General features: G+C 48.5%; 10 protein-coding genes across 10 annotated transcripts; 6 read left to right on the top strand and 4 right to left on the bottom strand.

The window, feature by feature from the left end:
- Nucleotides 1-2,422: 2,422 nt before the first annotated feature.
- On the top strand, nucleotides 2,423-4,267 carry Aud_001837 (regulator of G-protein signaling domain-containing protein; the record flags this gene model as incomplete). The annotated part of the gene is made up of 4 exons (XM_043295839.1): nucleotides 2,423-3,036; nucleotides 3,090-3,215; nucleotides 3,269-3,352; nucleotides 3,409-4,267. 4 exons carry the CDS (start codon nucleotides 2,423-2,425, stop codon nucleotides 4,265-4,267), a joined length of 1,683 nt encoding a protein of 560 aa, XP_043151774.1.
- Nucleotides 4,268-6,192: 1,925 nt separating this feature from the next.
- On the top strand, nucleotides 6,193-6,842 carry Aud_001838 (EF-hand domain-containing protein; the record flags this gene model as incomplete). The annotated part of the gene is made up of 5 exons (XM_043295840.1): nucleotides 6,193-6,339; nucleotides 6,393-6,449; nucleotides 6,516-6,531; nucleotides 6,594-6,716; nucleotides 6,772-6,842. The coding sequence occupies 5 exons, from the start codon at nucleotides 6,193-6,195 to the stop codon at nucleotides 6,840-6,842; spliced, it is 414 nt and encodes a 137-aa protein (XP_043151775.1).
- Nucleotides 6,843-7,646: 804 nt separating this feature from the next.
- Aud_001839 (uncharacterized protein) lies at nucleotides 7,647-8,285 on the bottom strand (the record flags this gene model as incomplete). The annotated part of the gene is made up of 5 exons (XM_043295841.1): nucleotides 7,647-7,714; nucleotides 7,765-7,887; nucleotides 7,939-7,954; nucleotides 8,028-8,084; nucleotides 8,136-8,285. 5 exons carry the CDS (start codon nucleotides 8,283-8,285, stop codon nucleotides 7,647-7,649), a joined length of 414 nt encoding a protein of 137 aa, XP_043151776.1.
- A 1,920-nt stretch (nucleotides 8,286-10,205) lies between these two features.
- On the top strand, nucleotides 10,206-11,445 carry Aud_001840 (SDR family oxidoreductase; the record flags this gene model as incomplete). Its single annotated transcript, XM_043295842.1, has 2 exons — nucleotides 10,206-10,485; nucleotides 10,559-11,445. The coding sequence occupies 2 exons, from the start codon at nucleotides 10,206-10,208 to the stop codon at nucleotides 11,443-11,445; spliced, it is 1,167 nt and encodes a 388-aa protein (XP_043151777.1).
- A 1,025-nt stretch (nucleotides 11,446-12,470) lies between these two features.
- Aud_001841 (MFS transporter/fungal specific transcription factor domain-containing protein) lies at nucleotides 12,471-15,757 on the bottom strand (the record flags this gene model as incomplete). The annotated part of the gene is made up of 7 exons (XM_043295843.1): nucleotides 12,471-12,804; nucleotides 13,253-13,912; nucleotides 13,972-14,127; nucleotides 14,188-14,406; nucleotides 14,456-14,588; nucleotides 14,648-14,856; nucleotides 14,910-15,757. 7 exons carry the CDS (start codon nucleotides 15,755-15,757, stop codon nucleotides 12,471-12,473), a joined length of 2,559 nt encoding a protein of 852 aa, XP_043151778.1.
- A 1,060-nt stretch (nucleotides 15,758-16,817) lies between these two features.
- Aud_001842 (uncharacterized protein) lies at nucleotides 16,818-17,897 on the bottom strand (the record flags this gene model as incomplete). The annotated part of the gene is made up of 1 exon (XM_043295844.1): nucleotides 16,818-17,897. One exon carries the CDS (start codon nucleotides 17,895-17,897, stop codon nucleotides 16,818-16,820), a length of 1,080 nt encoding a protein of 359 aa, XP_043151779.1.
- A 514-nt stretch (nucleotides 17,898-18,411) lies between these two features.
- Nucleotides 18,412-18,872, top strand: Aud_001843 (Zn(II)2Cys6 transcription factor domain-containing protein; the record flags this gene model as incomplete). Its single annotated transcript, XM_043295845.1, has 2 exons — nucleotides 18,412-18,555; nucleotides 18,714-18,872. 2 exons carry the CDS (start codon nucleotides 18,412-18,414, stop codon nucleotides 18,870-18,872), a joined length of 303 nt encoding a protein of 100 aa, XP_043151780.1.
- Nucleotides 18,873-19,004: 132 nt separating this feature from the next.
- Aud_001844 (fungal specific transcription factor domain-containing protein) lies at nucleotides 19,005-21,213 on the top strand (the record flags this gene model as incomplete). The annotated part of the gene is made up of 4 exons (XM_043295846.1): nucleotides 19,005-19,443; nucleotides 19,498-19,793; nucleotides 19,870-20,307; nucleotides 20,386-21,213. The coding sequence occupies 4 exons, from the start codon at nucleotides 19,005-19,007 to the stop codon at nucleotides 21,211-21,213; spliced, it is 2,001 nt and encodes a 666-aa protein (XP_043151781.1).
- Nucleotides 21,214-22,567: 1,354 nt separating this feature from the next.
- Nucleotides 22,568-23,611, bottom strand: Aud_001845 (ketopantoate reductase family protein; the record flags this gene model as incomplete). The annotated part of the gene is made up of 1 exon (XM_043295847.1): nucleotides 22,568-23,611. One exon carries the CDS (start codon nucleotides 23,609-23,611, stop codon nucleotides 22,568-22,570), a length of 1,044 nt encoding a protein of 347 aa, XP_043151782.1.
- Nucleotides 23,612-24,201: 590 nt separating this feature from the next.
- On the top strand, nucleotides 24,202-25,452 carry Aud_001846 (uncharacterized protein; the record flags this gene model as incomplete). Its single annotated transcript, XM_043295848.1, has 1 exon — nucleotides 24,202-25,452. One exon carries the CDS (start codon nucleotides 24,202-24,204, stop codon nucleotides 25,450-25,452), a length of 1,251 nt encoding a protein of 416 aa, XP_043151783.1.
- Nucleotides 25,453-25,958: the final 506 nt, after the last annotated feature.

Here is a 25,958-nt window from a genome sequence, read left to right on the forward strand (position 1 = left end):
TTGGCGATGCAAGCCCTGCATAACCGCTTCACTCACACCGCTCAAAAAAGGAGGCGAGATGAAGTGAGATCGACGCTAATGGTCTAACTAGCGGGGCAGGAAACTCATGGCTTGATGTCTTGCATTTTTAAAGCCGGTTGAGTCATTGAATCGTACGGGGGGTGTCGTGACGATTTGACCACTAATTAAGGCATATTCCTAAATCTGTTGATCTCACCAGGTGGTCAATATCATATTGATTTATATCACAAAATTCAATCCAACCGTCTTGTGGTTGCTGAGTATTAAGGCTGCGTTAGATATGTCGGTGTTTAGTATAAAGAGGTGTAGTAATATCTATTCGCGTCTGTAGAGAAAACATGATTATCGACTGCCACTCATTCAACTTCATCCATATCAAATGTTTACATCAAAATCGGAGGAATAATAATTTCCATGTATCTCCTGTAAAGCTTTATTTTCTCTAAGCATGTTGGACAGGCCGGGTTCCCAACCAAGTAAGGGACTTAGCCACAGATGCTGACCTCTAGCGACTCTAGATTTAGGAATACTATAATAACAACATTTAACCACTACACGAGGATAGTAATGAAAGTCTAGAAAGTCACTGTGACTATAGTGGTCAGATAAGACAGTTACACTCCTGCAGGGGTTTAATTTCGCCATCACCAGGGACGGGCTGTTGCAGGCATCTAACTAGGCATCATTCAAGACTAGGAGGTGGCACAGACAAAAATAATTCACAATGCTTAAGAACACCACTAGTTCAGCTCTACTCTTGGTGCTGCCGTATTAACCACCTTCAGATCTGGGCGTTCCTGTAATATTGCGTCGCACCTAATGTGATACGGTCCTTCTCGACGAATAATGTCCTTTCCAGACCCTTGAATATAGCGATCAACCCGAGTCTTTCCTTTCGTGCCTGGACACTGTCATCCTGCGCTCCGTGGGCGGCCAACGTCTTAGCAGCCGGTTCTTGGTAACCCTGCTAGTCCTACTGATCAGTATCTACTGGGTAGACGGATAGGGCGACATGTTATACGCACAATGGCACTGAAGTCAACATCCCGCCTGTCAGAGATGCATTCAAGGCTACACTGGAGAGTTACCGAGGCTGCGAATATTTGGAGACTACGCCGTAAACCGGAATTTCTCTATTCACGTCATCGAGTTAGATGGCCGTGATCGTACCAATACATGATATGACCAGGTTCTTGGGATCTTGAACCAGTAGTATGGCTTCTCTTCTCCTGAGTATCGTCTATCTAATATTTAGACTACCATCCCTCTACAGTTTTCTTAGATTACATCCCACGGTATCGCGCTAGCTCGACATGCAATCCTTCAACGGATTCATAGAGTTCGTGGCCAAGAATCTGAAAAGTTGGATCACAGAAGTGACAATCAGGACTAAGGTGGCCAGCCGCAGAGACAGTAATACATACAATTGGGGTAGATTTTGCACCACAACATCATCCTTGTGCATATGACTTGCATGGGAAGGCGAGCTGCATCCCAAGCGGCGACAAGCATATTATCCACCTATCGGATATAAGACAAGCGCTTCTTCTCGGGGGTTGTGCAGACGATCTTGCAGGCAATGTCCGATGCATCAGGCAATCCTCATTGAAGATCAGGGGAATGCTGACGAAATGGGAGGGAAATCGTGGGCAAGGAAGGCACCAAAGCAAAGCTTTCTCTCTTCTCAGTCTCTCCAAGTCTCCAAAATTTGCAGGATAAGTGGGTCCCGAGAGAGCTTCCTATCTACATTTAGCTTTCTACTAGCTTCAAGGCTACCAAGGATGTTTCCCGGTTTTCCAGCGATTCTCTCAGTCTACGGAGTGCGTGATACGGAGTAGGTAGATAAAGTGGAGCATGGATTGTGGAACTGGACCGTGGGCAGAAACGAACGATCAGAATTCCAAATAACAATGAAACTAGTCTGTGATTAGTGGGGCGAGGCATGAACTAGCACATCTCGACCCCCACGGTGGAAGACTGGAAAACCAATGGCACGAAGCAGTTCGGGTGATCGTCCTGGGCGATTCCCAGCAAAGGCAATAGATCGATATTCAGGCACAGCCCGCTATGAGGCGAGAGAACGTGGCCGCCTTTCGCAGTCTCGTTGCTACGCTCGGCCTTTGGGTTGTATGTTCAGTATCTAATCTTGTAATGTCGCCATCTCCCCCCCGATATATGCCCCCATCAACGCCGATCGACCCAGCTTTGTATTAGTACCGTGTATACCGGCAAAGTTTGTTTAACAATGAGTTTCACGACCCTGCGTTGTATCCGCCTACCGTTTGTTCGGACTAATATCGACAGCCGTCCCAGCTCTACCTTCTCCTTTCTTTCCACCATGTCATTCACTCAGTCAGTCACTCATTTTCCTTGATCCTTTGTTTTAACCAGCCTGGTCAATATGGGGTCAGAACTGGGAGTCACGCCCGACTCGAAGCCGGAGCCTGTATACAGCCCGGTAAGCATTTGGTGGGCCACCTGGGCGGGCGTTTGGACAGTCCTCGTCGCCAGTGGCATGGCCTATCTCATCGTTCGTCGGGACACTCCTATTCTGCGCATCAGAGGCCTCGGCCTGTCGCTCTCTGCTATCGTTCTCCTTCATTTGTATTACGCCCCTGTCCAGTTCGGCACCATGATCGGCCCCATCATGCCAGGAGATGCTCAATTTTGGATCATGGGTACTTTTCTGCCCTGCGGGATCGCTCTCTTTCACGCGTCCAACAGTCGTTTCCTTTACGTCGCAAAACTCCAGGAGAAATACGTCTATAACGATCGTCGACTCATCGATTTCGGTCCAAACCAAAGGAAAAGCGGCCTGATCGGCCGCTTCAAGCGTCTCGATTACAATACCAGGATCCTTGCTCTTGTTGGAATTGGCATGATTGGCCAGATCCTGCTCACTATCATCATGTGGTTGATTTCGCGCAAGTGGCATCCCACTTGGGGAATTCCGGGCACAGAGGTTACCGGACCCAAAATGGCCCAGTTATCGGCGATGGGTCGAGGTTGGGAGTGGTATGAAGCACCAGAATGGTACAGTATGCGAGGGCTATGCTAACACCTTCTAGGTGGCCAAGTATCTTTTGGCAACTGTTTTGGGCCTGGATCTTTGCTCCTATTGTTCTCTGGAAATCTCGCAATATCCGCGATACCCATGGCTGGCGAGTTCAGACCATCGGCTGCGCCATAGCCAAGTGAGTACAGCACCAAAGCCGCGTATTCTCCTTCTAATTCACGTCGCGTGCAGTCTCCCCGGCGCTCCCCTGTGGCTCATTTCCCTCTACGTCCCTGCGTTCGACAAAGTCAACCAAGTCTGGCTGCCTCCACAGTGGTAGGTGCTTGAGCGAGTCGACCTTCCTCTCCAGTATGTCCCCTAATAAATTGTAGGGTATGTCTCTCGATCCTGGTCATGGAAATCTTCACCGTCTTCCTTCCCTGCTGGGAGGTAATGCGCCACCAGGCACTCCGCAAGGAGACCCTCGACGCCATCGCGCAGTGGGAGGAAAAGAACAAGAAAAACAGCTCAGCAAGTAAATCTCTTGCCGAGACGGCCACTCTGGTCGAATCCATCATGACCGGCGGCAAGTCCACCAACGGTTCCGTTCAGACCAACCACTCTCGCGACAGTATCCTGACCATGGGCGCTCTCGAGTATGCCCTGGAGCGAGACCCCGCTCCTCTCCAACGCTTCTCCGCCCTCAGCGACTTTTCCGGCGAGAACATCGCCTTTCTAACCAGTGTTACCGAATGGAAAAACTCCTTCCCCAAGGCGATCCGGGATCACACCGCCCCTCGCGACAGCAACACCGAGGACTTGATCCGCGAGCGATTCAACCGCGCGTTGCGCATCTACGCCGAGTTCATCAGCGTCACACACGCTGAGTTTCCCATCAACATCTCGTCCCAGGATCTCCGAAAGCTTCAAGACGTCTTTGAGCGGCCCGCTCGGATCCTGTACGGCGACGAGCGCGAGGTCGATCCCGCCACCCCCTTTGATTCATTCAAGCCACCCGCGTCGCCGACCTATTCAAATAACTCCCAGAAGGAGCTGCAGAGCTCCGTGGGCGCCATTCATGACCGCGTGCAATACTGGGGTGATGTTCCCGAGTCGTTCGGGCCGAACGTCTTTGACGATGCACAGGAGAGCATCAAGTACCTCGTTCTCACCAATACGTGGCCCAAGTTCGTCAAGACCCGGACGGCGTCGATAGATTCGGGCAAAACGATGCATGGGGTGAATGCCTGATTTTCTTTACTCTTTGACTTCTCAACCTTCGTTTTTACCTTCTTCTTACCTTCTCTTTCTTTTCTTTCATTTTATGTGTCATTTTTAATGAAGAAATATACCCTATTGATGGATGGCAAGGCCTATGTACATATACCAACCCGGTGGTGCGATGAACTAATCAACATAGTTATGGTAGCCCTTCAGGGCTACATATTTGAACCGATTCGTTTGCATGTAACTCTACAGTTCACGATGATATCATCCCCAAGTTTGACTGTAATCGCCGCTGCGTATGGACTCTTGTCCGTCTTCATATACGCCACACATACAAGGTACAAGGCTCTCTCCAAGGCAGATACACTTCAGGTGAGCAGGATGAACAATGGCAACAGTTTACAGAAAAGCAAAATAAGGCATTAAAAACATACAGTAACCTTGGAGAGGACGGTATATGAGTAAATCAGAAATCCGAGATCGTAAACTCAAATGCGATCAAGTAGCTAGCAGTCATCAGGCTGGCACCTGAGTAAAGTCTAGACCTCCAGCAGCGGGGGAAAGGGTCAGTCTACGTCGCCGCCCGTGGCGCGGGTCGTACCTATCTCAGATTCAGCATTGCAGAATACAGAGAACGATCAATTGGGCTGACTCAATCCCTGTGGGATTAGTGAGGTATAGCGACATTAACCTCGTCGTTCCGGTGGCCCGACGACAAGGCACGTTAGCTCAGGAGAGAGTCTAATAGGGCTATATCCATACTTGAACATGATAGATATATGATTGAGATATGCTGTGTTCAAAATCTATACAGAAATGCTGTTACTGATGCTTGAAATATACTGGACATTTGAATATTTTAAAAGACATCATGGATCCATTGTACATCCATCATAGTCTCAACTCATGGTCCTGCTGTAAGGTATCTACGTGGCCCAGTGGGCTTTGACAACGACAAGCTGTACAAACTCACTCAATACATGTCTAAAGCCTGCGGACTGTTATGTTAGTTGCGCCAATCTTCCCAGTAGGTGGGCAGTTATCTGCATCTGTCCATTTAACACGGGCCCAATCTTCTGACGTATAGTTTTCATAGCGACGTGCCCAAGCAAGGCGTTGAGTAGCATGGAGAGGTAAGAGCTCTGGACGAAGAAGCTGCCTCCATTTGCGGAGGCTCATTTCATGAAGAAGTCTCTGGATTGAACGCATCTTTACACAGAGGTCAACCTCTGCCAACATATCTCGTGACTTAATATGTGGTTCAGACTGACTACGATCATAGATATGATCATGTTGAGCTTCAGTAAGCTTTCGGGGTCTGCCAGAACGTGGGCGCGTCACATTGTCATTCCGGATAGATCCTCGACGAATAGTAGCCTTAATAGAACCAAGAGGGTTATCAGGATGCTTTTATGGATTCTAGAATGACTCCATCCAATACTATGAAGCTTACAGATACGTGCTCATATATGCGGAGTGAAATCGGATGGGGGGCTCGCCCGGGAAATACGTTTTAGTAAAGCCGAACGCCTCTTGGCTTCATTTTGATATTTGGTATCTATTACACCTATATATTGGGCATTACCACCCTACAATCCTACCATGATGTAACTACTCTAGGAAAAGGCTTAATACTAAGAGAAAGCTTCTAATAGAGTATACCTAACTCTTAGTTTATCTATTTTTCTAGACTGGAAATACCTATGCTAATTGGTTTTATTTCTTATAGTATATATTATTCTAAGTACATGCCGCATGCGGATTGATGGAGTAGATATCTTAGTAATCCTAGACTGTAGGGTAGGAATATATAAAGGATCCTGTGGCCTCTCTGTACCCTTATAGACTAGATTAGAGTATTCTTCTCTATCTTGTGTTTTACACTTTTCTATAACCAAGTCTTGTGTTAATACTATAATCTACTCTGACCCCTTAAAATTTCTCCTAACATGTCTTCCACCACAGACTATCAATATAAGGCTATTAAGGGAATGGGGCAGAAAGCACTCTTAGATGAGCTCCAAAGGAAGGAGCGCGCAGAAAATGATCGGCTAAAGAAGGCTTGTATTGCAGAATTGCGGCGTGAAACCTCAGATGTCAGGATACCTTCTGTGATAGCCCTCGTCTGCTCAGCTAACTAAGTTACTAGAATGTATGGTACTATGCAAATGACATACGAGAGCTTTTAGCAGCTTTCTATATTGCAGTGAGTAATAACATATCCCACGCATGCTGTGACATTACTATTAGATGGACTTGCTAACTCATTTAGGATGTCGATGATGACGGTAAGTAGAAGTCCCAGGGTTGATATATTGCTCAATTGCCTTGGAGATTGACAGCATGGCAGGCTGTCTTTCACCCTCTGAGCTGCTGGAGGCCATCCAACCAAAGGGCGAGGAGGGTGCCAAAGTCATGAAGGAAATTTTAAAGAATGCTGATATTGGTAAAGATCAGAAGTTCAGTCTTGCAGGTGAGTCTAATCTACTGTGTATCAGAACCACTACATAAACTGACCTGATAATCAGAATACTTCATCTTAGGCCTGCTCGCGACAGATCGTCGAGGGGGATACAACCTTCTTGGTAAAAGATTCTGATGAATCATGCCATTTCGCAGCATTGAAGGGTTGCCTGAGCACTCAAAATTGCCATTAGAGGGGCCATAATCTTCAGACCGCGTTGAAGATAGTATCTGTCTTCACTGGTCAAGAAAATAACCTGGATCTCAAGCAGTTTTTCACTACAGGAATCTTATGCGCTGGCATGAACAAATTCTGTTCTATAGTGGCCTTATTTGACAAAGAAGAATGAAATGCACAGTAGTAGATATGCAGTGAACAACAATTCTCAGGTATCTGTATCATTTCTACTGAATTATTTGTTTTCATTGCTGTCTTGATGTTCGTAGGACTAGAGCTGGCGATCGACAAGAGCTTGAACTGCATGGGCGACGTAATCAATCAATCAATCAATCAATTGTACGACATTTATTTCCTAATTTAGCTAGTCAGCTAGCCCATATTCTTTATGGATCTATTGATTGATCATAGCTAGATTTGATGAAGCAGACCGTCATACTCATACTACTAGTTGAACACGGATTTGGGCGACCCCAACATTTTTACGGTAGGTATCCACAACCCCGTCGTTTCTTCAAGGGTTGTTAGCAGCCTGAGGTCTTGTGGTCGCCAGTATGCTGAGCGTGATGTTAATACTTGAATGAGAGTTTGATTGATGCTTAACTGACAAGACATACTATTTCATTAAAGGTTTTCAGTATAATTAAACAGAAAAAGGACCTAGATGAGAAATATCTCCAAATATCAAAGCCATGGCTTTACTTGAGCACATAGATGACACCATGGGCACCTCATCAGCTATATTGGCGTGTGATGAGTCGCTTAAGAGTCCGAAGCACCTGCTTGCTCAACTTTGCGGAAACCTCGGAGGACGCCTAGGATAAAGAACTCTAACTGACAAGTTAGAAAATGGAACGGCTTGAGATGTTATAACTATTACCTGCAAGATTGAGCTTCTGGTCTTTGCCGACGTCGCAAGCCTCTACAAAGTTCCTCATCACTTGATAACTCTCTTCATCCTTATTTTTGAGAGTTTTCAACAGCTCAGAGGTCTCAAGACGTCCTAGCAAAGTCAATACACCTTGAGATATTCGGGTGTGGTCTTTTTACTCACCATCATTGTTAGTATCCTAAACGACATAGTGGTTCAATTCAGTATTCATGACCAGCTTTAGCTCAATGGAAGGTATGACTTCGACTCACAGCAATATAAAACCCCCCTAGAAGAGTTCGTAGTAATTTCAAATTATACCAAGCATCCTGGCAAAAATGTTAGCTGTGTATAGAAGATATTATAGAGAGTATCCTGACCTCTGAGGCCTCATGCTGCAGTTCTTCAAGGCAGGCCCTTTTCAGCTGATTATTTTCTGCGCGCTTCTTTTGCTGAAGCTCCTTTGAAAGTGCTTCTCGACCCATACCCATCAAAGCCAGAACTTGATTATCTTTGAGACCTGAAGACATATTAGGAGAAAATCTGAGAAATTTTAAGGGGTCAGAGTAGAAAACACAAGATAGACAAGAATATTATAATCTAATCTATAAGCATAAGGAGAGGCCACAGGATCCTTTATATGTTCGTACAGTCTAGGATTACTTAGATATCTACTCCATCAATCCGCATGCGGCATATACTTAGAATAATATATACTATAAGAAATAAAACCAATTAGCATAGGTATTTCCAGTCTAGAAAAATAGATAAACTAAGAGTTAGGTATACTCTATTAGAAGCTTTCTCTTAGTATTAAGCCTTTTCCTAGAGTAGTTACATCATGGTAGGATTGTAGGGTGGTAATGCCCAATATATAGGTGTAATAGATACCAATTATCTAAGGGAATTTAGGAAACCAAACAGCTGAATGGTTCAGCTTTGCTAATTGTGGAGGATTAATTCTACACGCCATCACATGCCTTTGTCTTATATTTTGATTATATAGCCATATAGGGCTAACTATCTTTATGTGAAGATCTTAACTCTAATTACTGAGGCAAAAGCCATCTCTGTATTACTATTGGTGCCTTAGGCACTAAAATGCCCTGACATCATTCTGATAGGGAGTCAATTTATCACTGTCGTCTATCAAGTCTCAGTAGTACGGTCTATGCTACTCTTCCACAATACATAATTGCTAAATAAATAAAGATAAGACACTAGGAATTCAAGTCAACCCGGGTCCAAGCCACGCTGAACAACTGCAACATTGCGAACAGAGAACATAGGGATTGGCATTCCCGAAAACGGAGGAATCAGTGGCGCGTCGCATTCAAAGGCAGACAATATAGCACTAGGCCTCGAAAGTGGAACAAGCTTCCTAAGCATAGAAGAAGGCTTTTCTTCCATTAAAGGCTCTGGGATATCTGCTTTATCTGAGGCCTCTTTCATGATTGAGCTCTCCGCGGCAATTACCTAGTTGGTCATGACAACGTTACTTTAGAACAAGGATCAAAATAGATTGGTGTATGCTCCTGATATCAAGGAGAAATCAGCTGCCTGCATAAAGCCTATCCTTCGCCGAATCGTAATTATTGGCCTTTAAGAGGTCGCCAAGGAAACCGAGGTTGCTACCGAAGTACTTTTGATACACATTCTTGCTGTGTTGGCTTTTGCATATTGTGTACACCCGAGCATTATTAATGTTACGTCAACAAGGCTAATTTGTAATTTTTTATTGCCTTTTTAAGCCATCTTCGACGGTCTTGGCCCGGCTAGGAAGGCGTAGGCCCTTGAGTAGCGTGCATTTCCCGTTCATTTTTTCGAGTCGTTTTGGTCCCAGCGTCAGCTCACGTCCACAGTTTAGAGGTCTCCCATCAAGTCGGACACCCGTGGAATGCAAACCGTTCAGGCGTCTCGCTTCGGGGAAATGAAAAGCTGTAGAGAAGATTTAAAGCTTGGGAGTGGTGTGACATGTACCAACGCTGAAGGCAGAGCCGTCTATCGCACCCTTCGGGACCGGTGAGACGCCTCGATCCTCATGGTAGCTCGTGCCTTGGCATTGAAGGTAAGTTGTTTTGCGAACCGCTGCCCTTCTTCCTGACTAAAGAAAGGTTACGAGTGTCTGCTTATGAAGGTTAATCTTGTACGGGGTGACATTACTACTTGAAATCTTATTCTTCACGACGAGGAAGGCAACCCATCCTGGCCGGCGTTCCTACGAATTCTGAGCACTTTTTATGATGCGAGATTCGATATCATCAATGTAAAATATCGGGATGATGATATCGAATCGATCGCCTCCCAGTTAGATGCTCCGGGAAATGAAACCCGAATCGCTTGCAAATCCATAATCACATGACTATGGACCTTTGAGGTATTTAAAGATAGACGGCTGCTCTGATCGAACTTAGCCTGTGGAAATTGCATAAGACTTTCTGCTCGAAATCATGGCCAGTAAAGGGGAACACGCTCTCATCTTCGGGGCCTCTGGTATCTCGGGGTGGTCCTTGATGAAGCAGTGCCTCTCATATCCTTCTCCGTCAACCTTCCGGCGTGTTACAGGCCTGTGCAATCGCCGTCTCGAAAAGGAAACCCTTTTGATTCCAAACGATAGTCGCCTCAGCATCGTTTCGGGCATCGACCTTACAGGATCTGTCGAGATAGTCATAGAACAGCTGAAGGCCAAGGTTGAAGACGTCGGGTCGGTTGATATTGTTTTCTTCTGCGGTAAGCCAGCGAAGCTTCCACCCTTCGAAGCATCCTTAGGTTGAAAGCAGCCGGTCTAAGTTTCTTCGCACAGCCTATATCCAAACATCCGATCACACGTCATTGCGAAAGGTCAACACGGACTTGCTCCGTACAGCAATCCAGGCAATCAGCGCCGTGGCGCCGAATCTCGAGGTAGTAATTCTTCAAACAGGTGGCAAAGGCTACGGTTTAGAATTCCCAGACAAGGTTCAAATCCAGCCCCCGCTACACGAAGATCTACCCCGAATCCCAGAGCCATGGAGAAGCAAAATCTTCTACTACGACCAATATGACCTGTTGATGGAGCTATCCAAGGAATCAAAGTGGACATTCTCTGAAATACGGCCAGACGGAATTGTTGGTTTTTCCCCTAGCTCCAATGCCATGAACATGGCACACGGCATAGCCTTCTACCTGACGCTCTATCGCGAGGTCCACGGTGCCGGAGCTTCAGTTCCGTTCCCCGGAAGACCGCATGGATATTACTCAACGCACTCCGATACATTCCAGGACATTCTTTCGCAGATGGAGATCTATGTTGCTCTACACCGGGAAAAGTGCGGCAATGGGTCGTCTTTCAATGCTGCGGATGGGAAGACTGTGAGCTGGGCCCAGGTTTGGCCTGGTCTCTGTGCGTATTTCGGCCTTGTTGGGTCTGAGCCACTGAACGGTCGTCAGACAAGTATGCAGGACTTTGTCAATAGACACATGGATCAGTGGAAGCGTCTTGCTGAGGCCCATGGGTTGAAAAGTGACACAGTTGAGAACCAGAACTGGGGCCATACGCACTTTATGCTGGTTGATTTTGACTTCAATAGAGAGTATTCATTGGAAAAAGCTAGGTCTGTTGGGTTTATGGAAAGTATTGACACTGTGGAGGGCTATAAGATCGTCTTCGATCGGATGGTTGATGCCAAATTGATTCCAGCGTTTCGTTGATTATACTCGAGAGAAGACTAGCAGCTTGATAGGTACATCAATGGACACAAATGAAAGATAAGAAATATGCGGTCGTTCCAAAGCCCCAGAAGCGATTGACTTTTGTCTCAGGGTTTCCTACTGAATCACGCGACTTCCCCCTCTATCACTTTTGGCCTCTCGCTCAGGTTCGCTGCATCAACCCACTCACTCGAGGCTTCTTCCTTTTCCGACATCCTTGCGCTAAGCGGCTGTAGACATAACAGCCGTAGACACATCGGAATGTTTCGTCTTGAAGGGTGTATCGATGTCTTGCAAAGACAAGCTCGCCGTCTCTTCATAAAAGAAGTAAACCATAGGAATGAAGGCAACGTTCAGCGCAGCATAGACAAGAGATAATTTTCTCAATGCCCACGGGTGTCATCAGCACCACATAGTCGCATATCCAATTCGCAGCTGTCGCAATTCCCGCTCCCCTATTCCGCCACTGCTGCGTATTCACCTCGGCAGGGTACATCCAAGGTATAGCAATCCAAGTCAGACCAAAGACGGCGTAGTAGCCAAATACAAACGCAATGGCAACAATAGATCAATTGTCTTGGTTCGTATTCAGTCTTCCAGTGAAGAGCGCAAAGCATATACTTTGGGCTAAGGCACCCCAAAGCATGAGAGGCTTACGGCCGACGGATTCAATGAAGGCAGCTCCAGCAGAGGTTGATGTAATGAGATTAATGGCATTGCATACGAACAGAATGAGGGACCTCCGTCGTGAGATACTCAGCGATCTGAATATCACGGGGAGGTAGTTAGTGATGAGTTGATACCCCCCAATTGCTGCATGAACTGGGTCCCAGCACCGAGGAGCACACGCCGCGTGGTTCGAAGGCAATTATTGCGGGGGAGCACCCGCCAGTAGATGGTATTGCAGTCTTCCATTTTATGCTGAAAGGAGTGAGCGGCTATCTCATGGAGCTCTCTTATTTCCGGTCCGGTCGTCTATGGAGTAAAGACGGGCAATAACGGCCCGCCCCCCGCGGGAGTTTGTGTCACTTCTGTATAAGCCAGCGTGGAGAGTCCGGCAGCGAAGGGATGATGGACACCGTAGCAGCGGCATCGAAGATCTGAAATGCAATTGAGTGCCTCCAGGAAACGCCGAGGTGGTCGATATAGTTGAGACCAAAGTTAAGCCACTGGGCCGTAACGTTCCCCAGCTGATTGAGGGCTAGCTGCAGGACGATGAGGCAGCCGCGACGACTTGACTTCAACATCTCCGACTGCCATACTGGAGGGGCAGTCGTGTTGACACTGTTTCCGAGACCTTCTATGAAGCGGGCTATGATTATCTGGGCTACATGGAACGAAGTTGCCTGCAGAACGACACTAATAGTCAGCATAAGGCAACTGAGGGAGACTGGCATGCGCCGTACGAAGTGATCGCCAAGTTATGCAGAGGATGACTGCAAAGAAGCAGCCCAGGTCTTAGGTTTCAGTGAATTACCACACTATTGATTGTGCGTGTTAAGGAGTACGTGGCGACGGCATGGGCGAGGTATGTCACCGCTAGCGTCGGTATGGAGCCCTACGGTTACTCTGCATCCAATCAAAGTAATTATGAGCGCTTCAGTCTGGATGTGAAGTGGATTATGACGAGGTTTAAAAAGTACCTGGAATTTTTGAATGGTCGGGATGCGAGGAAGATGGGATGGCAGCGTATCTAGATTCAACCCGGAACGTGGTTGAGGTCTTCCTCCACTTCAACCTGATAAAAGACCTGAACATAGAGCTCTTTGTAACAGTCTAGAACTTGAGGCATTTCCTCGTAACGTACTATACAAAGGCCTTGGGAATTCCCTCGCTAAGGAGGATATTGCAAAGATCCGACTCCAGAAAGTCCGCGGCATACGATGGTTCATCTGCATAAGAACCAAACACCGAATCGACAGCAGGAGTCCTTGTGCTCTCTCTCAGAACCTGTAGGAGTTGGGAAGATTCCGGTTCCCCATAGGCCATACTTCCATTCCAAGGCATGAACCCACTGCTCCCGGATTCATGGACACTGTCAAACTTCCTCTTAACACCCCGCATGAGTTTACTGCGTCGACGTGTTTGCCACTCGCGCTGGAGAGTGCTCAGGAATGTACTGGTCCGTTTGGCATTCTCAAATTGGCTTCCCATTTCATCCAGAGCTCGGAAACATGTATTTAGGTGAGCTACCAGATCCCGATCACGCTCACAATGCCGGATGGGGACTATGGAAAAGATAAGAATGAGCGCAGAAGAAAATATAAAAGAAACAATCTGGAAATTCGCCCGGCGAAAGCTGTAATATCGCTCATATAGGGTGAGAAGTTTTGCAATTGCGATGGCTGATTCCACGCACATCATGCGTGCATGCGATGAACCAGGTCCTTGAGGAGGTTGTGGCTGGATATGGTGTCGTGAGATGTATGGGCGGTGGCAGTGTATCAGTAGCTGGTGGTATTGCATGCTTTAATCACAAGTGTTAGAAACTTGTGGAAAGTGGTATACCAATTCCTCATAACTTACTGGAGAGCCAAAACATGCGGGAGCGGTTGTAAGTAGCCGGCCGTGCCATAGATATTAAGCTCAGGAGGAAGATTCAGCTTCCAAATTCGCAGCTTCTCGACGGTATCCGATGTAAGCTCCTGTAGGTGATGTTTCGAGACCTCGCAACAGCCGTATCTGATCATAATCAGCCATCTGAGGGTATTTACTGTTGCGGTTAAGTTGTAGGCCACTCACAGTACATCTGTAAGTGGTAGCATGAGATGATAAAGTGAGATCCATTGGTAGCATATCATAGCGAGTGGATTAGGCAGGTTGACTATATTTTTCGATAAATCTGGCGAGCCATAGGGTTTCCACTTCAGCGTGGAGAGAGCATCGCCACAGCCCGGTTTTGGCACCGTGACTCTTTCTACTGGGCTTCGAGTAGGCCGTCCAAGATAGTAGCTCCAGAATCTAAACTAGTCAGTAAGTATTGTTTCCAAAGGCGGAGAATAAGTCTCACTGTTCACTCATGTATACGCCCCAGAAAGTTACGCAACGTACTTCGGCGTCCTCAGACCGGATAGTGCCTCTTTCCACATATGGAGCCATGTCCAGATGTAATCCAAGATCAAAGGCAAGTCTCATTGCCATCCCTCAAAGTAGTTAGTACGGCCCAGAAAAAGATTGTCTCAAACTATTTTGTTCAGCTCACCACTGTACAGCCAGCCACGGGTATCCCTAGTGCATGATGCTTCATAGCTACTCAATATGACTAATGCCTGGATTGTTGCTAACGAAGGGTTCTCTAATTCAGGCTCTAGCAAAATTTTGGCCCTATCACCGAAGAATTCTGCTAAAGATCTAGGGAAGGTCACAAGGTTCGGGTGATATCTGGACTCATAAGCAGCGCCAACCGCACACCTGCGAACATGTTAGCGAAGTTCACTCTGGTTTCCAAAAATACAACCCCTCACATTGCGTCGGATAATGCATGAGAATAGCAAGGGGCAGTGAGACCCCCACGTTTCTTTTGTGCCCTTGACCTCCAGAAAATCTCCTCGCTCACAACATGTAAGCAAGGATCCTGCCAGGTGAAGTAGAGCTGAAGCAAATGTTGCTCAAATTCCTCGTCTACAGGTAGACTGAGCTCTGCATTCTCAATTATCTGCTGGGTCTCTCTTTGAGTGCTTGTGAGACCCGAAGGAGCAACGCCAACTAGAACGTCTAGTAACGTAAGATTTGATGTAGACCCGAAGTACCGTAGCTGTCCATCATGTGTCACCTGGAGCCGCCCTAGTCGACATGAAAGCTGATTTGTCACTTCATCATCGTCTTCTTCCTCACTGATTTCAGGCGGAGGGACGTTTCCATTTGCCGTTACGTTGGGAGCCGAATGGTACGGGCCTGAATCTGCAAGTTCTAGAAGAGCGGATGTCGCATTTGGAGATGCGTCATCCGGCACCGTGGTAGGTGGTTGAGGGCTTCCGGCATCATAAGAATGCACTGATAAATGTTCTGACGTTTCTAAGTGGGTAGAACCTAGTTCCAAAGACACATGGAGCACAGGCTCATGGGCAACTCGGGCTTCGTCTCTATTCGTCCCGGTTAACGCTGGTTGGAGCCCCATAACAGTGTCATTTCCCGTTCCGCTTATGTCCTGTGAGCGGCTATCAGACTGAGAAGAGACTTCCCGTCTGTTTTCAGAGGCCTCTGCCACCGGTTTCGCTATTGGCGCAGTTTGATCTCCGTTTGTCAAGTCTTCGTGTCGTAGGCCAATGCTTTCGAAAACGCCTTTGATAGTTTGATAATCATTCTCATCCATAAAGGGAACCGCTAGGCCGTGGTCACGGATATAACAGGATAGCTGATTGATTCTATGCGCAAGAGCACTGATAGTTACTCGCAGTGGAATTCTGAGACATCAACAACCCACGCACCCTGTCGCTAGAGACATAGATTTCCTCTTACTTGCGTTTGTCATAGACTTGTCGATAGCTGCAATCTTTGCCTTTCTCCCGGCAATTCTTGCATATTGGAGACACCCCGTCGCACTGACAGATAACTTAGTCAGCTCCTGGAATTACTCATCATTAGACAACGCTGAATTGCTCTGCACCTTGACTTTGCCGTCTCTACAAGGAGTACATGCCGTCGTAACATGTTTCCGTACAGGCTTGATGGCGGATTTCCTTGGTGGCATTTTCAACAATAATGTTGGAAAATATAAGTAAGATACGATGCCCGAAGTTCTCTTCGTCGCCTCACCGATCAAGCTGTGAAGATGTCTGGACTGTGGACGTTTGGTTCGGGATTCAAATTCCGGCTGCTCTAAATATAACGGATAGTAATCGTGGATAACCCACCAAGCCGCCAACCCAACCAAACGCACAGAGGCGACATTCGACCTCTTCTACCTGAGCTATTTCCTCATCAGTACTCGCCTAGACCTAAGTTCTGGCCAAGAAGTAGCGGCATATTCTTATGCTGAGTAACGGCATAATAATGGACTTGAACGAAATTGCACCTACATTTTCAATGCTGATTTTCTAGTATTGGATGGCTTATTCCCTTAGCCGTTGAGCATCCGACAACGTGGGATTGGAGGTCTGGTACACCTCAGTGGCCTCGATCGTGTAAGCCGTACTATAGAGGTCACTTTTAAAGGGAGGTACTTCCACAGTATTAGTACTTTGTCTACGGCTAGATGCTACCACTACAGTACTCGGCTCTTTAAGCGGCATATTAACAAATGTATTGCTTATTCTATGAGTCAAAAAGGCAAGACTGTCAACGCTATCCGCATGTTCAAACGCTCCCTTGACTAGCTCCTTACTGCTCAATTCTCCGGCATATAAGATTCCTTCCTCGCCTGTATAGTAGGCCTAGTCGCGCGCCATTGGAACTCCTGGCGCTGCATCCATGGAACAGCATCGGAAGAAATCTGCAACACGGTGGAAAGACTCCTTAGGGGCCCAGGGAGGCATAGCTTTTGATCTCGGATCGTGGTGAGGAAAGGTCTTGACCAGTGAGAAAGACATCATGTCGAGATCTCTTGCCCCCTCTCCCGCTCGCAAGGCGGGAAATGAAAAGACATAGACAAAGATTGCGTGAACGTTCGCTTGGGCGAGGAGATTGAGTTGCGTGTCTATGTAATCAGCCTGCTCCCGCTCGCTGCGGGTCGGGACGACACCGCCCTCGAAGACGCCGCTGCCATCCGGGTTCGTGCCCTTGAGGAGAATGAAGCCACCATCACCCCGGGCAGCTGCCCCCTCATAGGCGCAGCAACCAACCTCCATTACGACGAGAGGCTTGCCAAATCTAAAACGCTCGAGACCCGCGGTGTACTGGTCCTTTGTCTCTCCTCGGCGATAGTAGTCGATACCGACAATGTCGAAAATCTCCCAGTCCACAACTTCCCAGGTGCCAGCGGAATATGTCAGCGGCCCACTGAATTTGGCGCGAACCACCTCGGCAAAGGACCGCAACACTTTGTTTAGTTCCACGGACTTCTCTCGTAGGACCAGGGGAATTTCGTCCGACATGTGGCCGCCAGGGTACTGAGAGGCAAACCACATTACACGCTCATTGAATGAGTCTCCAGGAAAGATGCCTTTGCTGAAGATCGTGTACTCACAGCCGGCAACGAAAATTATGTCGACACCTTCGTTCCGCAGTTGCTCGGCCGTCTGCGCGGCCTCTTCCAGGTAGGAGCGTGTCCCATCGGCGCCTTCATTCATCTTCCACGGGTTAAAGAATACCGTAAGTCCCATCGAACGAGCAGCCCGTGCAGCCGTTGCCAGTCGATAAACCTCCTCCCCCTCGATCCGCACGGCGTTGGCATGCATGTCGTTGGCGATGACACGCATGTCGTACTCAACCAGAGTAGGATCGAAGGGGTGGACTGAAAATCCCTGGCCGTTGAAGTTCAGTCCGACATCATAAACAACTCCACGATACTTCATGGCTCTTTCTTTCGTCCAACGTTTGAAGGAACTGGCTCCGCAAGGGTCAAAGTACCAGGAAATTTGCAACAGTAGTCGGAAGGGGATATGCACGCAGAAAGATGCACCCAGAAAGATTCACCCAGAAAGATGAGATCCACGGTTTTATCTCGGTTGCCATTGTGGACTTCGTTGGGTATAAATTCCTCATCTGGGGATCGCGCACCCGTAACACCGTGAGCCAAAACCGCGATGGCAGAAGTGTGTAGGTCCCGAACTCCCGATGATAGTAGAGGCGGGCCGCGGCCTGCGGACTCTTGGCGTTCCGTGGGTCCGTAACCATAAAATTCTTGGTCTTTTCATTCCGCACTCACGGAGACCTAATTCCTATCCTGTTCTCTTTCCAGAATTCCGGTCACGGAGCCCTCCTGAAGACTTCGTCTTCTTTGTTTCAAGATCTTAGCATATAGCATCCAGCCGATCTTCTAACCTAACGTTGGCGGTCCTTACAAACCGTTTTGTAACGATGTTATCCATGTCTGCCAAAAGTGACGGTAGCCCCACCGGCCGAGCGCTAAGGGAAGAAGAGGATAGCCAGGGTCTCCTGCTAGAAGAGGACCTAGTCTCACTCTCGAAGGATACAGAGGACAATGCGACTGCGACAACGGAGAAGTCGGCTGTACGGGCTCCCTATTGCTTCTATCAGATCTAGTCTTGCAATGCTTAAATGCTGACATTATCGGCTCGGCAGTGTGATCGTTGTCGTCGGCGAAAGGTGTGACTTCTATGCTCACCCAATGGTGAGCGAGAGATATTGAACTCAGAGAACCTGTCCAGCACGGCGAGCCTGTTGCTGATTTTCTTCTTGCCCAACAGACCAAGTGTGATCGAATCAACCCGTGCTCGCAGTGCATCAAGACGGGATCGCAATGTACCTACAAGCTGGGCCAGACGGTCAAGACAAAGCGGCAACGGATCCTCATCTCAAGTTTATAGTTCGTATTGCACATCCAAATCAGGGGCTTTCTGCTCAAGTCAGTCTATCGGGGTACTAAATCATCGATTTGCATTATCTGCAGCGAGAGTAGAATGGAGCACATTTCCAATAAAATTGACAACCTCAGCGAGATGATGAGACGACTAAGCCATGGGCCACCCAGTAACAGTGGTCTTAGGACTTCAGCCGGATCGCAGTTGCAATTACATTCCTCACTTCAACCTAGTGAGCCACGAGTCGCTAGCTGTGACAACAGCAACGCAGGCGCTAGACCACGCCACCAGCCTTTAGATAAAGGTGAAGGCATCGAGACCACACTGTTTGCCCATGTCATCTTTGCAGCCAGGTTCATCCAAACTGTCGTGGCGAATGACCCCTACTCCAACGTCCCCGCCGAAATGGCAGCGGTGCTGGACAACCTACAGAGCACGGTGAACATTCAGAAGCAGCAGAATGAGAACCTGGAAGGTTTACCTCCATTCTCGAAGTCGCTTCCTTTGGGTCTTAGTTTCAGGGATTTGCCTATACCGTCTATGGATCGAATCCTGGCATGCTTAAGGTTCGCTCACGGTTCGTATGCACTTGCCTCTTACACTGAGCATTTTCTGACTGACCACTTGGAAGAGCGTTCACCCACTTCTATATATTGGCCCTTCGAATTTGGATCTCTGGGCGATTTCACCCAATATGTCATCAAGGCCTGCTCGCCTGGACCAGTGACGGACGCGGAGCTGATAATTGCCCACTACGGTCTTTACTATCTCTTCACCGAGTGCGCCAATTCTGCTGGAGATGATATCACTAAGGAGGAGTACGAGGCACAGGCACTTATCTGCAGGGACAGCCTTGAAACGATTCTATCCAATCTCTCATTCTACGTCAGTACGAATACAGACTCTGTTTGTGCCATGTACATGGCTGTAAGTTCATCTCTAATTTCCTCACGCGTCTGGTTGGTCGCAGCTCTGATTCGCAATGCTAAAACAACCCAAACAGAGTATTTACTGCCTCCAACGTGGCAAACCCTTCGGGGCGTGGACATTTATTTCCAGGGCTTCACTCATGAGTCAGGCACTTGGGTTGCATAGTACCCACGTTATGGCGGCAGAAAGCGCACAAGAAGGACAGCGGAAGATACGACTGTTCTGGGCGCTCTATGTCCTTGAGAAGGCAGTGTCCTTACGCCTCGGCAGGCCATCCACTATACGAGACCATGATATTACCGTGCCGCGACCGCTCCTCGACCGCAAGATGACCTCCCTATCATATAACAGGTTGCCAGACTGGATCGATGTCGCCAGTCTCTACGGACGTGTGTATGATTATGTATATAGCCCGAGCGCACTGGCGCAACCAGTTTCCGCTCGAGAGTCTCAGACTAGGGCCCTGGCTGCCGAACTCGAGAAAATAATGGCTGCGAGAGCGGAGCTCTATGTAAGCAGTTCCCGTCCATCTTTTCCATGCTTGGCCGCGGACAGGAAGTCAAATGCGATCGCTAATTTCGCTCCTCAGAAACTACCAAGCCAGTGGACTAGCCATGTAGTTCATCCTGAGCAGTGCAAATTCATCATACATGCCAACCGAGCCACCGACTACTCTATTCTGGCGTCCATATATAGAGGCATTCCGGCAAGCAAAGCTTCTAGCTTGACGCCTTGTCCAGAATGCCTATCAGTTGCGAGAGCGGCCCTCAAAGAGGCTGAAGTATGCATCGCCACGCTAGCAGACGCGACGGTGTGGTCGCCAGCCCACGACCTATGGGTCAGTGAAGTGTGCTTGTTAGCGTCGTTCATGCCCTTCCTAATCCTGTTCTGCAACATCGTCGAGACATCCGACCCGTCTGACTTGGGTTACCTACGACGATTAGTGGACGGCCTGCGCAAGATGGCTCAATCGCCTCGCTATTCCATCTGCAGTAAGCAAATGCGTATTCTGAAGGTCCTGTATGACGTTACCACGACATACGTCAAGGCCAGAACAAGAAGACAATCAACGGATACGACTGGCGGTCACTTTCCCGACTTCGACATCAACACGTATCCGAACGATAAATCCGGTACTGGTCCTAATTCGCCCTTTCCCTCATTATTCACGGAACCGGATGCGTTGTCGCTCGGAGGGGCCCAAAAGCTGGCGGCAGCTTGTCCTACTGGGACAGCGGAGGACGAAAGCCAGCAAGTCATGAGCCAAACCTCAGGCTTCCAGGCAAGTCATGACTTTCTGGCCATGCAATCACACCTACCTGGTGACTTCATTACGGAGCTGGATACTCCAGGCGCCCAGGTGGGAAGTTGGTTCCACCAGAGTCATCAGCTGATGAGGCTCCTGGATGACATTTAAACGATGTCTTATGAATTTACTATTCCGGATGACTATAGGCGTGAGATATTCGAATCATTGATGGGGGTGTCACAATGAATGTCGGACAAAATTGAGACGACCCACCTTTATGCCTCCAGGTTCGGAGCTTTGCAAAAATAAGAAAGGGGAAAGTGAAGAGAAAGGCAACGCCAATACTCCGTAATGGTCGATTCGCGGTCTCAACGTAAGCGTGGCATGTGTCCAGGGGCTCTCAGAGACGTTACGACAGGGAAATATTTTGTGGGTACCCAGTAAGTCCATCAGGACCAAATCAATGACAGGCATTGGGAGAACTAATCTTAACGTATCTAAGAATGGTGTTCTACTTGGTTGCTTCACTTAACGTACCTGTAGGTTTAGCATGTCTTGTTACACAGTGCTGATAATTTTTTGAATGGCTGACATGTTTAGTAAATAGTTCAGTTATACACATTGATCAGAGCAAGACTCAATATGGGATGGTTTCGATAAGGTAATCGTCTGGGTCTTCCACGAAAGGGACAGCCACTGCAGCTTCCCGTATAAAGACCTATCAAAACCCTCGGGCATTTCGCAACCTAAGAATGTGGCTGCCACCTCCAAGCCCTGAGCCAACTCCAGCTTCTTTAAGGACTGACGTTGCGGCTTTTGATGTATTTCATGGCCTTCGTCATATCAGGAACACTGATTGCCAGCTTAACAAGACGGGTACCCAGATAACCACTCGCGTGTGTGATAATTTTCTCTGGATTCTAGGGATAAGATGAATCACGGGTATTGTAGTGTATCTATCATTAGCTGCTAATTCCACTTTGACATTTTGTAACACTGGAGCCCTTGTCATGCCTATCTTGAAGTATATAGACCTCACGGCATTTCCACTTGTTCTCTTCGCAACAACCAATTCTCAAAGGCATGTTGAATGAATAGACTACATCTTCGGGTGCGAAAGCTTCGGATATTGACTCGTAAACTAGTATAGTAGAGAAAGGCAGGTATAAAGTACAGTTCTGGAATGAGCTTTAAAAATCTGTCGGATTCCGGATAATGATGGCCTTCACATGGCATATAGGCAGGCAGGCAGGCAATCGCGTACGTCGCGCCGATTCGCTAAGGTACCAGGGAAGGGAATTCTATGTGCCGTGAGTACAGTACACAAGCACTATGAAACATTCCATGACCAGACACTGATGCCTGCCCCCATGCAGCTTTATTCACCGAAACTGGTCTACTCAGCGAACGCTGTGAAAAAGGCACGATACGGCAAGCATTGTGCAACAGAAGGATGAAATCCGAATGAGCTTTGTGCTCTCTATTTCTATTTCTATTTCTAAGTGGCTGCTGGGAGGGGGCTTTAACCCCCCTTGCTGATCACTTCCTCCATCAGACGCTCATTCACCGGCGTTGGCACTCCCACCTCTTTTCCTCTTCGGACCCAGTATCCGTTGATAAATCTGATCTCCGTCTCTTTTCCCGCCCTCAAGTCCCACACCATCGAGCACGTTGTCTCAGCGGTCTTTGTCAAAATATCAATGACTGTCGCCTCCAGCCTATCGACGGCAAACCGATCCTGTACACCGCGGATATGTCGCAGCTCTGGCAACATCATCACCACATTTGAAACCTCGGTGAGTATCTGTCTTCGGAGCTCAGGCAGCGTGAACAAGAATCCATTCTGCGCATTGTGTAAGGCGCAGAGTGGATTGCAGAATGCGTTCACGGCGAGCTTCTCCAGCTGGATCTGCAAGACTTCGGCGTAGGGGTATGCGGTCGCATTGAGACGAGGGGACTGCGGAAGGAGGCTGAGGAGGTATTCCCGCTCCGAAGAGGGCGCAACACCGGACTCTGGAGGGACCGCTCCCAGCGAAATAGCTGCGGCCCCAGTATGAGTGACGTGAAAGGGGCTGTTAAGTGTGACCCCGTGCGAAACCACACCGACGATGTAATTTGGTCTGGTGCTGGGATCCGGGAAAATGGACTGATTGACTGCATCAATCATCCCGCATCCATTCTGGAGGAATAAGATGGTGGATTTAGCCGAGAGCCTGTCCTTTAGTGCGCGGAGAGCAGTCGTTGTTTGCGTGGCCTTGACACTGACGATAAGGTGGTCGATCTTGTCCGTTGTCTCCTCCGAAGCCGGGAGACGATACCAGCTGCCTGCTCGATACACCTCTGTGTCATAGCCCTCATGGCCAAGCAATTGACCATCCAACGTCTCCAGAAGAATCTTATTGCAGTTTTGGCGGTAGCCTTCATAGAGCGATTCGCGGTGCAGCAACAGGGTGACCGCTGGACTCTTCGGCGTCTCTAATAGACCGTGAGCAGTGAAAGTGCCAATACTCCCCAACCCAAGGATATGCACCCGTGGTTGGTGCGATAATCGTATCGAAGAAGGCATGTGGAAGTTCCTCTTGCTTTTAGGCAGTGACGTTGGAAAAAGCCAGCGACTGTGCAGTAAAAACATGACATCTGCAGTCCTCAGCCGGGTAGAGATTCTATATTACTGAGAAATAAATCCCTGCGTTTTTAAGCATCTGCTCCGTCTCCCGTCATCGTTTCCAATTTCCTGCTGCAGTTGCCTCTGTCTTTTCACGGGCTTTGTCCGCCGCCTGCGCCCTACGCCTTACGCCTTACGCTGTGCGCGAATCACATTAGATGCTTGGCAGGCCGAACAACAAAATTTTCTTTTCAGTCAACAAGGTTTATACAGGAGACGCGAAATTCAATAACCTTCAACAACATGGAAAACACGCCCTGTGGGCGTAGTATGCGCCCCACGTCGTGTCGAGCCCGAACTGCCTGCCGATAGAGACGTTTCCAGGCCGATTATCCACTTAGTTGTTTAAAGATTACGGATGCCCTTGACCTGGGTATATTTGAGGAGCAGACACCAGCCACTGTTGCAATCAAGCTTCTGAAAACCTCTTTCTACTCTTGCAGATTTGCTGGAGTGACACGACACTTTGATCTCCTAGAAAATTACGCGGAATGGCCCCTGAAGACTTTCTCCCTGCCTCTGTCTTCCGACTGACAGACGGTAAACCTTTCCCACCAACGTCTCCGAAGCTCGACGCCTCGAAGACCAAGATAACCAGGACCGAAACTCCCAAGCAGGTCCCGGCTCTCGATGCCCCCGAGCTGTCGGCCCACAACATCTTCACTGACCACATGGTTTATGTGCGCTGGACAGCTGCATCTGGCTGGGAAGATCCGACCATTATCCCTCACGGTCCTCTAAGTTTACCTCCCTCTGCTAGCGTCCTTCACTACGCAACTGCCTGCTTCGAAGGCATGAAGGCCTACCGAGGCCACGACGGGAAACTACGACTGTTCCGGCCATGGCACAACACCGCTCGGATGCTCGCCTCCGCAGCCCGCATCTCACTCCCGAGCTTCGACCCGGATGAACTTTTGATGCTCATCCATCAGCTCTGTGCCCTCGACGCCCCCAGATGGTTACCCTCCACAGCGGCCGGATCATCGCTGTATATTCGTCCAACAATTGTCGGCACCGACGACAGCCTGGGCTTCCAAGGGCCCCGTGCAGCAATCCTGTTTATCATCATGTCGTACTGGCCCAGCCCCGTAGTCTCAGACGGTGGTGCTAGTGCTGGTGCTGGTGTTGGCCTGCGGCTGCGGACCAGTGACAAAGATACTGTGCGTGCATGGCCCGGCGGTTCGGGGTCGGCCAAGCTGGCTGCCAACTACGGCCCATCCATCTTGGCGCACACACAAGCTAAGAGACACGGCTGCGATCATGTGCTGTGGCTGCTTGGGTGCGATGGGCGTGTGACCGAGGCGGGAGCGATGAATTTTTTTGTGATTTGGAGGACCGAAAAAGGACTGCTCCAGCTTGTGACGCCGTCTTTAGACGAGCATACCATTCTGGCCGGAGTGACCCGGCAATCTGTGCTTGACCTTGCCCGCGAGCGTTTGTCTCTATCTGCGAGCGTGGACCTTCCAAATGGGGTCGAACCGGTAGAGACTGTCGAATGTATCTTTACCATTCATGATATTGCCAAGGCTGCGGAGGAAGGGAAACTGGTCGCTTCATTCGGGGTGGGCACGGCAGCTTCGGTCGTCCCGGTGGGTGAGATACACCATGAATCGAAGAAGATCGTGGTCGAGTCCAATGCATCACCGCACATCTCTCTGCTACGGAGGTGGATGGCGAATATTACATGTGGCAGGGAGCAGAGCTCGTGGACGGATGTGGTGGACGAGAGTGGCTCATTGTAGACTCTCAAGAGGATCCAAAGCTTCGAGACTGGGGCCATAGTGTATATAGAGATCATTATGAATATAGATACATCGCGAATTAATTACCTGAGTTTACGAAACCTAGGTACGGCGGACTGAGTAAGTGGGATAGCCAGAGGTCTGTTGAGCACTACAAGCAAGCGAGGTTCCCATCGTTTGCGTTTTATAACATACTGCCTTCTTCCAGGCCAGCTGCCCAGCTAACGTTGGATGATTACTGATCAAGCCAATAAAGCTGTTTTGAGTTTCAGTCTGAGCTGGGCGAAGTTAATTATATGCGCAATAATGAGTTAAACGGAGAGTGGCAATCTCTCCGAATAGCTACTCAGTTGCCGAAGGGAAAAGCATATCGGAGACGTGCGTGGGAGCCAGGATGTTTCAGGAGTATGCATAAGCTCTTCACCCGCATGGCAGCCAGCGCAAGCCCCGTTTGGGGAGTGGCTATACGTCTAGTGCCTGGCTCTAGACTTCCGTGATATGGATAA

The sequence above is a fragment of the Aspergillus udagawae genome, assembly GCF_001078395.1.
Source record: "Aspergillus udagawae IFM 46973 DNA, scaffold_10, whole genome shotgun sequence".
NCBI lineage: Eukaryota > Fungi > Ascomycota > Eurotiomycetes > Eurotiales > Aspergillaceae > Aspergillus > Aspergillus udagawae.